A 13,625-nucleotide genomic window follows, 5' to 3' on the forward strand; every position below is an offset into this window, starting at 1 on the left:
CTCCAGACACTGTAATTTGCAAAATTTAAACCTTTCTTCGTAAGAGCAACCATTTGTTCCATTCACTAATCTCGTTGCCCTTCCCTGAGTATATCTAATAATTATGGCAGCTTCCAAGGAAGCTGCCATAATTAATAAAATATTTAGCATATTAAGTTCACTACACACCATTGCATCCCCCCCCCCCAGTGTGAGAAAGAAGATGGATGTGTGGAAAAAAAATTTATAACCTAACAGAAAGTGTAAGAAAAAAGCACAATAACGATATAAATGTAATAAAAAAAATTATAAAACCAGAATGAGAGCAGAGAGCGAATGAGGATCATGACTGGCTAAAATTGCCTGCCTCCTCCCGATGGATGATGGGCAGATGGCCATAGTGGCCACCCTTCCTATCCAAGCAGACACCATGACATTGACAGTTAGCCGGCATGTTATGGGATGCTGACACTGACCAACAGGGCTTGCCCCTTGGCCAGTGTAGGATTGAGCTCCAATACAAGGGACTCTTTCCTTATTGGGGGGGGGGAGAGGAAATTCACTGACTAATAGATTAGCTGTAGCCACAGGCAGAGGTGGAAGATTCTTGCACTACTTCTATTGGAATGAGCAGCAGCCCAGAAAGCAAGTTGCTGAGGATTTCAGTTGGATTTCAGGAACTGAAATCCTCAGTCATGAAACAAGTAAATACATGGGCTGTATTAGCAGGGGCGTTCCTAGGGTATGTGGCACCTGGGTGCCAATCGCAGTTTGGTGCCCCCTTTAAAATTTTCTTCATATATCAGGTTTTCAAGTGCCCCTTGAACGTTGGCACTCGGGTGCAGTGCATCCACCCCTTGCACCCTTGTGATGGCACGACCCTGTGTATTAGAGTAACTAAGAGTAAGAACAGGTGCTTGTATACATGCAGATACACCAGTGCTAGGAGTATAGTAAATGAATTTGAAATGCTGCTCAAGACGTCAGAGGAAGATATTGTTAGAATATCATAGATGTGGTCTCACACAGATATAAGGAATGCAGAATTGAGATTTGGGGATTACAATGTGTACAAAAAGGATAGACAGGATGGGTGGGAAGGAAGGAAGGAAGGAGGGATTATGCTCTTCTTTAAGAAACATAAAATCTGAGGAAGTACAATCCAGTTGACAGATGTACAGAGCAATGTTGACTCAGTTTGGTGTGAAATAACACTGGCAAGGTAAAAATGAGGGTAGGAGTTTGTTATACGACTAATGACTGATGAGTAAAAAAGACAATTATACAGAGAAATAGTGGGTAGGCCAGTAAATCAGTGTGTCTTATAATGAGAGATTTTAACTTCTCAGATATTAGCTGGAACTTCTGGGTTGATCACTCACACACTAGATAGACTTTTCTGGATTTGCTGGATGATTGTTCTCTACAGCAGCACATTCGAGAGGCAACCAGAGGAGTAACACTTTTGATCTGATCATCAGCAATAATTATTCATGCATTAAGAATATGCAGATAAAGGAACCACTAGGGGGGGGGGGGAAGTGACCACAGTGTACTGTTGTGGGATTTACTCAAAGATGTAACTACCATCAGGAGTAATAAGAGTTTTTTAATTTGTTAAGTGATTAAAGTGTCTCAGACTGTTTTTAAATTCAATACAGTGGGACCAACTGATGATGTTTGTAATCTTGGAAGCTACTACGCTTTTTGCTCCAACTAGAAATACTGTTCTAGGTTTAGGCTCAAATGGATATGGATATCAGATGACCTAATCAGACTCATGTCAGAGAAGAAAAATGCATGGGATGCATATAAATTATCAGCCAATACAAAAGACTATGGTGGATATAAGCTATTCTGTAATCAAGTCACAAAGGAGGTTAGGCAAGTGATTATGAGAAATCTTTGGCAAAGAATGCAAAGAAAAACAGCAAAGACTTCTTTACTTATATAAACTCTAAAAGGGAGGGGATGAATCAGATTGGTCTACTTGTTTTCAGTGGTTTGACTGTAGATGATCCTGCTCAGATAGCTGCCAAACTAAATGAGTATTTTGCATCTACATTCGCACATAATCAGTTATTCAAGGAGGAGAGGGCCAGGTGTTTATCAGACTCTAACAGGGAGTTACAATGTTTTTGTAATAACTGAGAGCAGAGTGAAGGAGAAATTGTTGAAGTTAAACACAAGAAAGGCACTTCAAGCCGATCAGATCTATCCAGTTATATTAAAGGAGGCGGCAAAGGAAGTAAGCAAACCCTTAGCCATAATTATGAGTGAGAGCATCCTTGGACTCAGGAAGTCCCCACAGACTGGAGATGTGCAAAGGGGGATCAAAGGGTGACACGAGCAATTACAGACCTGTTAGTTTGACTTCTGTTCCAGGGAAAATAATGGAGTCACTGCTTAAAGAAGCATTGCAGGATCTTCTAGACAAGACTGCAGGAATAATTCAGACACGGCATGGGTTTGTTAAGAGGAAGTCTTGTCTGATCAATTTGATCAGATACTATGATGTGGTCACAAAGGACTGGATACAAAAATTAATTTTGATATCATGTACTTGAATTTCAAGAAAGCTTTTCTGTTGCACATGGAAGACTACTGTACAAATTGGAGCATTGTGGCATTAAGGGTAAGTTGCTACAACAGATAAAAGGATGGTTGAGTGGGAGAAGCCTGAGAGTGGACACTGCTTATCCACATCAATGGACACTGCTCTTTGTGACTAATATTATTAGTGGTGTCCCTCAGGATTCGGTGTTGGGTCCATTGATGTTTTGTCTATTTATTAATGATGTTGATGAAGGTATATCAAGCTTAATGTCAAAGTTTGCAGATTATACAAAGGTTGGCAGGGTTGTTAATGACAAAAATGACAGTATACTGCAGCAACAGGATCTGGAGAAGTTGGGCAGAGAAGAGGCAAATGAAGTTTAACATTGACAAATGCAAAGTACTGTATATGGGTAGCAGCAGTGCTGTAGTCGTAAAATTAGCAGAAGGTATATTCTGTGAATTAGCATTAGTAGAGGCATATGATGCAAGAAAGCAAGCTTATGCAGCATCAGCCAAAAAAAAAAAAAAAAAACCCATTTCACCCGTCCATTCGTTACAAATACCTGTCCAGCTCGGCCTTAAATTTATTTAGGCTATCAACTTCCACAACAAAAGATGGAGGTCTGTTCCACCCATCAACTACCCACTGGCTAAAGGCAAATTTCTGCACATCTATTCTACAACTGTCTTTCCTCAATTTGAATCTGTGCCCCCTCAGCTTCTTAATCTGAGAAGAGCAAGAATCCCATTAGCATTCAGCTTGCAGGTGCCTACTCTCCAGGCACTGCAATTTCCAGAACTTAAGCCTTTCTTGGTAAGAGCACTCCTTTGTTCTCCTCACCAATCTTGTTGCCCTTCTTTGTACTCGTTCTAGCAACTCTATATACTTATTAAAATGAGGCCTCCAGACCTGTACACAGTACTCTAGGTGTGGCCTGACTATTGCCATGTATAACGGGATAATCACCTCCCTGTCCCTGCTAGCAAAATTCCTATATATCATTGACAAGACTCCACGACCTGTCCTGGCAGCCCCTCTGCACTGCTCAGCGAACTTCATATTTGACTGCACAATTACCCCTAGGTCTTTTTCACTTTCCACTTCCCTGAGTGTAGAACCACACAGTTGGTACGTTTCTCTTCAGTTATTGTTACCCATATGCAGTACTTTGCATTTGTCAATGTTAAACTTCAGTTGTCAATTTTCGGCCCATTTGCCCAAATTATGTAGATCCAGTTGGAGTAGCATACTGTCTTTACTGTCGTTAACAACTCTGCCAACCTTTGTATCATCTGAAAACTTGGACATTAAACCTGATATACCTTCATCAATATCATTGATAAATATGCAAAAACAACAATGGGCCCAACAGCGAACCCTGGGGAACTCCACTAATAACATTTGTCCATGAAGAGCAGTGTCCATTGATTACCACTCTCTGTCGTCTCCCACTCAACCATCCCTTTATCCATTGTAGCAACTTACCCTTAATGCCATACCTCTTCAATTTGTACTGCAGTCTTCCATGTGCAACAATATCTAAAGCTTTCCTAAAATCCAAGTACAGTTGGTCGTCGACTTACGACCGACTTCTGTTTTGACCGACAGATCATATGTCAGCCATATATTTATTAACAGTATTTTTTAACATTTCTAATCGTTTTATCATCTTTATAATTTATTTTTATAATCTTTTAAATTTTTATCATCTTTTATTTTTCATTTTAAATACAGTAATGTTTTTATCTTTTACTTAGCGATACTGTACATACCTTCGTTTCTACGCCTAGGCTATCTCTCTATGAGGTTAAATTCAAACCTTCTCTACATTTTAATTGGTTTATTATTCATACTCTTTATAAAAATACAAAACTACAATCTATAATTATATTGTAAATAATGTGAAAAATAATACTCTACATAATGTACTGTAAACACAAAAATACAATCTAAAATTAATGTAAAAATTAATACAAATGAAATTTACAAAATCAATTTTTAATCTTTGCTTGTGCTAGTTTGTGGATCATCAGGGTCATGTTCTTGGGTTGAGGTAGGAGATGTTTTCTTGATGAGGAACATGCTGAGCTTTGAACAGTTTGTTTCTTTTTTTCTTCATATATCTCATGATAGAAACACACAGCATCTTGAATGATACGTTCAACCTTTGTAAATCGTTCGACATTAGGGTCCATTGCTTCGAAACTGGTGAGAGCTTTATTCAGTTGCGAAAAAGAATCTGATAAACCCTTTGCAGTGAATTTCTTTTCTGGCTCCTCTTCTTCCTCTCTCGCATTTTCTTGTGCCACTCTCTGTGCTTCCAATTCAATCAGCTCTTCATCCGAAAGTTCTTTTGTCTCACAATCTAGCAACTCTTCTGTCTTCTATTTCACATTCTAATTTAAGATTTTTTGCAAGTTTAACTATTTTTTCTGTGATCACTTCCAGCTCCTCTCCTTTTTCAGATCCTTCAAATGTAGTATTCGCATAACATTTTAGACACTTTTTCCAAATTCCCGACATACAATTCTTTGTTACACATTTCCATGCGGTCGAAATATTCTTGATACACCTGAAGAATGTTGTACTGCTTCCAAAAGTCTCGCAAAGATAAATCAGCATCAGAATCTATCGCTTCAATGGCTTGTGCGAATGTTGTTCTGAGATAGGGAGCCTTAAATGCTGAAATAGCACCCTGATCCATGGGTTGAATGTTTCACAACTGCTCTCATTCAGAGAGCAGTTGTGTTAGGTGGCATAAAAACCACTCTAATATCATGATGAAGGTCGTCCAGATGGGGGGGATGGCCAGGGGCAGTGTCCATAACCAATAAAATCTTGAAAGGGATACCTCTCTCTCTCCTCACAATATTCACGAGCCTGGGGAATGAAGCAGTTCATGAACCAAGAACTTCGAACAGTGCTTGAGTCATCCAAGCTTTAGGGTTTGAATGGTAGTAAATGGGCAGTGTGTGCTTAAATGCACGAGGGTTTTCTGAATGATAAATGAGAAAAGGCTTCAGCTTAAAACCTGCGGCATTCCCACCAAGCAACAAAGTTAACCGCTCCTTAAAAGCTTTGAATCCTGGCATCCTTTTTGCTTCTTGGTGTATGTACGTACGATTAGGCATGCGTTTCCATTGAAAGCCGGTTTCATTTATGTTGAATATTTGTTCTGGTAGATAACCTTCTTCTTTGATTAAAGAGTCGAAACTATCAACGAATTTTTTGGCTCCATCTTCATCTGCACTTCCTGCTTCTCCTGTGACATATACATTATGCAAAGGAAATCTTTTTTTAAAATGCTTAAACCACCCAGTACTAGCCTGAAAATCTTCTGCATAATTGTGTCTGGCATGTAATTTTAAACTCTGAAACAAACTTCTAGCCTTCGCTTGCACTGTGTGAAGGCTCATGGGTGTATTTTTTTTGTATTAAATCTTCCATCCACTATAAAGCATTTAGGGCTGAAGCCTCAAGCTATGGAAAAGTCTAGACTATGTATAAGTATAGTGCAAAAGCATCAATAATACATAGCCAAATATGAATTAATAGAATGTTTTGCACTATACTTATACATAGTCTAGACTTTTCCATATCTTGAGGCTTCAGCCCTGAACGCTTTGTAGTCTAAACACATCATACACCATCAGGCATCTCTCATATTGTGGAGTTGTACTTCATAACTGTTTTGCCATCATTGCATTACTCGGGTACCTACCCACCCACCGAAGAAGGGCCAAATAACCCTGAAAAGGTGCCGTCTGGGTGGTCGTATCCATCTGAGAATAAGTAACATTAGCCTTCTCCTCATGTGAAGCGTTACTTATTCGAAGTAGTGCAATATCGTGGCAACTCATTGTGAAGGTATTTACAATATGAGATATAACTTAAAACAATGCCGTTTTGCTAACATTCTGTTAATTCAGATTTGGCTATGTATTATTGATGCTTTTGTGCTATACTTATACATAGTCTAGACTTTTCCATAGCTTGAGGCTTCAGCCCTAAATGCTTTATAGTCTAAACACATCATACACCCAGGGTGCCTCTGTAGCCAGGTGGGAAGGAGCAGCAGTGCGTAGTACACGCTTCTTGATTAGACCGGGGTTCAAGCCCATCACCACCAAATACGGTGGATTTGGTGGTGATTATCCCATTGTATAAGGCTATTGTTAGACTACACTTGGAATACTGTATTCAGGTATGGAGACTGCACCTAAAGAAAGACATTGTGCTTCTTGAAAGGATCCGGAGATGGGTTACTCACCTGGTGAGATCGGCAAAAGGGCGTCCATATGAGGAAAGACTTTGAATATGTGGGTTGCAGAGCTTGGAAACTAGGCGCCTTAGTGGAGATTTCATTGAGGTGTTTAAGGCTCTGAGAGAGGCATAAGCAAAATGAATAAGGATGAAATTTTCATGGTTATAAATGATTCTAGAACTAGGGGCCATAATTTCAAGTTATGGGGGGAGTTGTTTAGACTGGATTGCAGGAAGTTTTATTGTAGCCAGTGTATTATAAATCACTGGAATAAGTTGCCTTCATGGGTGAGGCTGACAGTTTGGGGAAATTCAAAGGTCAGCTTGATAATTACTTATGGGAGAAGGGAAACACTTAGGTAGTCCACTTCCTTTTCTCTTATTTATTAATTATAATCATTATTATTATTTTATTCTTATTTTATTTTTTTGTTATTTTATTATTATTGTTATTTATTTATTTTTTTATTATTATTATTATTTTTTTAATATATTTATTTATTTATTTATTTTTTTTTTACTGGTGCAGCATAAGCCATGGGCCTCCTTGCACCATGTCGCCATTACTAATACTAATACGCATTTTCGCAATGCAAATTTGCTTCAACACTACTGATATTTTAGGGAACAATGAGAGTATAACGCGATTTTTGTAGTAGCTCACGCGCGATTCTGTCTGTGAGTAACACCACACCAGGTGAGTGCAAAACTCGGCACCAATCTGAATGTAGTGACCTGCGCAGCAATACATACAAGTTTGCGAAGCTTAAAAAATGGCAAACATCAAATGTGTGAGAGCTATATTTCCCATTTACTGTAGTTGTATTGGTCGGAGACACACTGTCATCATTCGCAGTATTCAGGATAGCATGTGATATTGTAGGCAGACTCATGTTTTCAGGAGTTCACATTTTTCTGTTTGAAGAGAATTTCACGAGGCATGATAGCATGAGCAGAGGAGCACATTTCTGTAGGTCACTACCATAAAACAATAAAAAACAATTTGCAGTTCCCGGTTTATTGGACTTTTCTGTTAGTGCAATTTAATTATAAATGGGTAGTAAACTCAATCTTACTGAATTTGTAATAATACCGATAGCTGGAATTCTGTAGGTTTTTAACATTATTATGGTGAAATGTGCTTCCCCTTTCATGAAATCTTCAATCATATATAAAACAAAATTTCAGAATCTTTTCTTCATTTCTATTTTTTAAGCTTCATAAACTTGTCTCACTGAGCAATTTGAGTTCTGTGTTCGTCATTATTGATTGCTTATCTTTTTTACTGTTTTAAATTTTATAATCCAAAAAGAAAAAAAAAAAAGAATGTCAGTGAACAGAAATATCAATAAAGCAAACTTCATATCTTGTCAAGGTAAAGTGCTATATTTATTTATTTATTAGAAATTTAAGATGTTTAAACCTGTGTTAGCAATTTTATTGGGTTTCTAACTTTTTTTTTAATGTTTTTCTTACCAGACTGAACTTTTTTTTTTTTTTTTTTTTTTGAGTGCTCTGCCCCATCCCTATTTTCTCCATAAGCCCTGTTGTTTTTAATGCGCGAAATACCATAGTGTGGAGATTTTTAGGAAACATGCACTGCGTTATAGCAGGGCTGACTGTACATTAATAAGTATAGTTAATTTGAAAAAAAAAGTTAATTGAAAGAAATTGGCAATAAGTAGGGAGCTGAGCTGCCACTGTCTCTGTATTATATGATTTTAACATTTGCCTAAAAAAATTCATACAGTCACAATATACAGGGAGACCTCAATTTATACTGGAGTTAGGTTCCTTGGGGGGGGACAGGTGCAAATGAAATTGCCGCAAATGGAACCCTTTATATCATGGAGTCAATAGGAAATCACAGGGTTAGGTTCCAGCACCAAAAATTTTGCTCACCACTTTGCATCTATTGTTTTATTTTATCAGCATTCTTCATAATTGTAGTAATAGTCGATGGAGGCATATTCATAGCCCTACACACATTAGAGCAGCTTTCACCAGCTTCCATCGTCCGAATAACCTCCATCTTATTTTCTAATGTGATAGATTGACGTGCCTTTTTAATGCTTTCATTTACACTAGGACTCATCTAACTTCTTTTACCAGCCATGGCATCTCTTTATTCTATTAAATTGAAAACTTGATAACATGATTGGCAAAAACTGCACATGGCTATCACTATTATTAATTATTATTTAATTTATTAATAGCACAATTAATAAAAAATGTTAGCGTAATAAATTTCCAACATGTGTAAATGGTGTAAATAACAACTAACTGAATGCTTCACAGCATGGGCCTTTACTACCTGCATCCACGAGTGGCTACTTTTGAGGGCTGGAAGTTTTCTTGTCTCTGATTGGCTATGATACAGCTGCAATAATTGCTGATTGGCTCAGATTGTCCTTGATCATGTGAACAGTGCATGATACATAGTACAGTACGATGCTGAAATTCTGTCTGATGATTTTAAACTTTCATTTATAAAAAAATTGTTAAAAAAAATAAAAATAAAAAAATTGTGAAAATAAATTTATAAATAAAAACAAAAATGGCCTTGTGGTTAATGACTGGCGCTATTGCAAATCGGACCAGTGCAAAACGAGGGCTACATGTATTTGTTAGGTGGACATAATGGTTTCTTAATGTGTGAACCTGAAGTTATAACAGTCCTTCCTTGATTCAGAAGTAGACACTTATGAAAGATCTGTAAAAAAAAAAATTGAATAACAAATTTTTATTATGGTTAACTCAACCCTGATCTTTCAGGGAAGGAATTAGTTTAATTTACATCAGGGATAAACTGAAAGCATTCATTTGCCTTTGATTCATTCGCCTCTGGTTCATTCCACAGTACCAGTTCAACTTACCAAAAGTGGATCACTGGGTACTCACATTTTTTTGTTTTAAAGCCAAGCAAGCTGGATGTCTCACATATTTAAAATTTGAGAATAGATTTCAGCCTCAAGGCCTGTAATCATTTGCTTTACTGGTTTCATTTGATCTTCCTCTGAAAAATAGGAAGATGAATAAATCACTTGACTTTATTTTATTATTTATTTATTTATATATATATTTTTTTTCCAGGATATATTCACTGCTGACTAATATCAAGTTACCATGAAACTTTTTTTTAAGGCTTTATGCTGTTAGCAAATGCTAAATATTATGGTGGATAGATATGTAAAAATTTTTAATGCAAATGTATAAACGTATTTATATATATGTTCACAATATCAATGTTTGCAGAAATTACATTACAATAAACCATACTGTGTGATCAAATTGGGGGCTTTCTTGAATTTTGTGCTTTGTATAGTAGAGTTTGTTGCAAGTCAGATTTAAATAAGTTTTCACCTATTCCACCACAGAACTGAGGTTGTTTGGTCCTTGAGGTTGTCACAGACATTCTCTCAGATATGCCAGACAAGCTGTACTTGCTACCTGGGAGTCTAAAATGCTGATGGAACTGATATTCGGGTGACACTCAAGTCAAGTGGACCCAATTTCAGCTAAGTCCAGACGGTCTGTGATAGCCAAATCCTCTGCTTTCACCTTCACGATGGTGGGACTATTAGTAATCCTGGGTATAACCTCCATGCACAAGTACATGGTGGGTGATCACCCAGGTATGAATCAACGTAAGCAGCAGTCAAGATGTGGCGCCCACACCACATGAAGGAATGACGCCCCTCTATGTTACCAGGCAGTACTAGGTGGTAGACGACTCTCATCAACTGGTGGAATCCATGTTTAGTCTCTAGAGCTAAGTTCCGGTCAACCCTTCCCCATCTCTTCCATCATGCAGTATGATTGACGACTTTTGAGATTATGATGAACATCGTGGCGAGATCCATTATTCCTTACATTTCAAGGGTACAGCTCTAAAAACGGTGTTTTAGAGCTGTACCCTCCAAAGGAGTTTTTCCTTCTGCTTGGAAATTTGCTCATATCCAGCCAGTTCCTAAAAAGCGTGACAAATCCCTCTCATCCAATTATCATTCCATTGCAATTACTTCTACTGTTTCTAAAGTAATGGAGAAATCAATTAACCACCAACTCTTAAACTACGTAGAAATCATCCGTCTGATCAACGATCGCCAGTATGGATTCTGCCAGTGTCGATCCACTGGTGATATTCTGTCTTATGTTACCCATTTATGGACTAATTCAATGGAAAGGTTCGGTGAAACACAAGTAGTTGCTCTTGACATCTCAAAGGCTTTTGATCGTGTTTGACATAAAGGTCTTCTAAGCAAACTTCTATCCTATGGTTTGCCAATGGTTTTTTGTAATTGGTTATCCAGTTTTCTCTCTGATCGGTCACTGAGGGTGATGGTAGATGGCTCTCTGTCTTCTAACTTCTCCACTAATGCCGGTGTCCCACAAGGTTCAGTTCTTTCCCCCAATCTTTTCCTCTTGTATATTAATGACCTTCTTCCATTGACTGGAAATCCTATCCATAATTTTGCTGATGATAGCACATTGCATTCCACTTTCCATTTTGAGAAACCTTTCCCTGCTCAATCAGCTTCAACTTCTCGAAAATCTGCTACCAATTCCTTAAATGCTGATCTTCAGGTAATTCTCCAGTCTGGCAAAGACGACTTAATTGATTTGAATCCTTCTAAAACTCAGTCTTGTCTTATATCTCTCAAAAAGGATTCTTCTGCTCCTATGCTTATCTTCAGTGACACTCCGTTTTCTAGGCAAAATGATATATCTCTTTTGGGGATTACCCTGACTTCTAATCTCTCTTGGCACAAGCACATTACAAATATTGCCTCCTCTGCATCTAAAAAACTTGGTTTTCTCTTTCGCTCTCGGCATTACTTTTCTTCCAAACAGCTGCTCACTCTGTATAAATCGCAAATCCGCCCTGCCATGGAATATTGTTCCCACATCTGGGGTGGTGCACCCAAAACCTCTCTCAGTCTTCTTGATTCCATTCAGAAGAGGGCAGTCAGGTAATTAATGATTCAACTCTAACAGAGTCTCTCCACTCACTGTCTCATAGACGTACTGTTTCTGCTGCATGCCTCTTCTACAGATACTTCCATGGGCACTGTTCTTCTGAATTGGCTTCTATTATTCCCGCTCTCTCTTTCAAAACAGTCCGAACACATGCAGCCACCAGCTAACATCCATTTGCTGTCCAATTTCAAACTCACAGAACCAACTTTTCATCTTCCTTGTTTATTCATTCAACTGCCGTTTTCTGGAACAACCTTCCTTCATACGTATTTCCTGAAAATTACAGTCTACAGAAGCTCAAGTCCAATATCAACAAATATCTTCTTTCATCTTCTCAACCTCCAACCCAAGCACGGTACTAAGTACAATAGATTCTAATACCTCTTGTGTTTGGGGTTTACATAAAAAAAAAAAAAAAAAAAAACCTCAGTTTTATTAATCTTTGAGTAAATAATGCTTACTATTCTAATTATTTAATTATGCAAAATAATAGTTAATTTTTGTTAATGGTTATCTTTTTAGCCAGTAATGGTAGGAGCCAGTTTTTAAAGCCACAGAGTGCTCAGAAAGCAGCTGCACTGTTGGGCACTTCAGTAGAAGACCTAGCTAAATGTATATTTTCTCCAGACTTTAGCAGTCCAGCATCCGGCAAAGTATCTCCCAGGTAGGATTGTTTTCTGCATTGATTATTTTTCATACTCTTCTTTTGAGAAATTTTGAAGTCCAAGCATGTTTGGAAAGTTAAGGTACATTTTTTTTTTTTTTTATTTATTTATTAGTAGACAAATGCAATAGTACATATATAATATAGACATTTTAGCATTACAGTTTAAACATTTGTTCCATGTGGATGAGTACATCCACGTACATGAAACATGAAAGAACTAGTATATTTCATTCTTTAAATTTTTTAACTCAACAAAACAAAAAAACAGAATAACATAATCATTTCAGTGTGGCTTAATTAAAAAATATTGTTCAGAAAGGCAAGTGAAATCAATATTATATCTTGTGATCTTATGAGGCTTCAGTTGATACAGTAAAGTGCTGTTGTAATGCTTCTCAATTGGATCTCAATTGAATGCCTGGATCAAAAGTGGAGTAGAAGATGGGCTTGGCTTGAAAGAGGACAGTTCAGATCATCAGGTTGGTCGGAATATCTCCATACCCTGTAAATCATTTGAGAATCAACAATTCTAGAAGAAGTGTGGTGATGTTGCTGCAGAGGACAGTGTTCAGAAGAAGAGCAATCAAAAGAAAAAGCTAAGAAGGAAAATAGAATATAAATGGAAGGGGAAGCTGAAGATTAAAAATACACTGGGGAATTCGAAGGTTCATTTGGACACAGGGCCTGTGGTGCCTGCAGATGATGTACACATCCCGGACAAAGATTGAGATGTTGTTTCTGGGTTGCCCTCGAGGACAGTCCTTTATCTAGCATTGATAGGCTCAATGGAGAATATGAATGCTCTGAATGTTGGGAGAGTAACGTAGGATCTGCTGAACCTTCCATGAGTAAAGTGTTTAAGGATATGAGAAAATGAGACACATGATCAGAAAACAGATGTACAAATCAAAAGATTTACAAACCCTTAAGAGGGTAAAAATAAATGTTGAATGCAACTTAGCATTGAACTTTTTTTTTTTTTTTTTTTGGTAGTTGTTGGCGCATCAGCTTCTGTGGCCATAATGCACCTCCCAAGGTTTTTGCAGTACTTTGATCCAAGCCCGAGGCGGGATTCGAACCTGTGACCTTTGGGTTGCCTAGGCAGGTACTTTACCCACCCGGCTAGCCCAGTCGCTAGCATTGATTGCTGCTGGGCAGTCTCAATCTGTTGTTGTG

At 37.8% G+C, this 13,625-nt stretch overlaps 1 protein-coding gene across 1 annotated transcript in view; it reads left to right on the forward strand.

Annotated features, from left to right (window-relative positions):
- Window positions 1–13,625, forward strand: part of Mhcl (Myosin heavy chain-like) — a 938,273-nt gene that overhangs the window by 178,352 nt on the left and 746,296 nt on the right. Inside the window, exon 10 of the mRNA XM_090376088.1 lies at window positions 12,305–12,446. Coding sequence (XP_090232214.1) covers window positions 12,305–12,446 — 142 coding nt within the window. The remainder of the gene's footprint in view (window positions 1–12,304; window positions 12,447–13,625) is intronic.

This window comes from Mastigoproctus giganteus, chromosome 1 (genome assembly GCF_048544385.1).
Source record: "Mastigoproctus giganteus isolate SK-2022 chromosome 1, ASM4854438v1, whole genome shotgun sequence".
NCBI classification, from domain to species: domain Eukaryota; kingdom Metazoa; phylum Arthropoda; class Arachnida; order Uropygi; family Thelyphonidae; genus Mastigoproctus; species Mastigoproctus giganteus.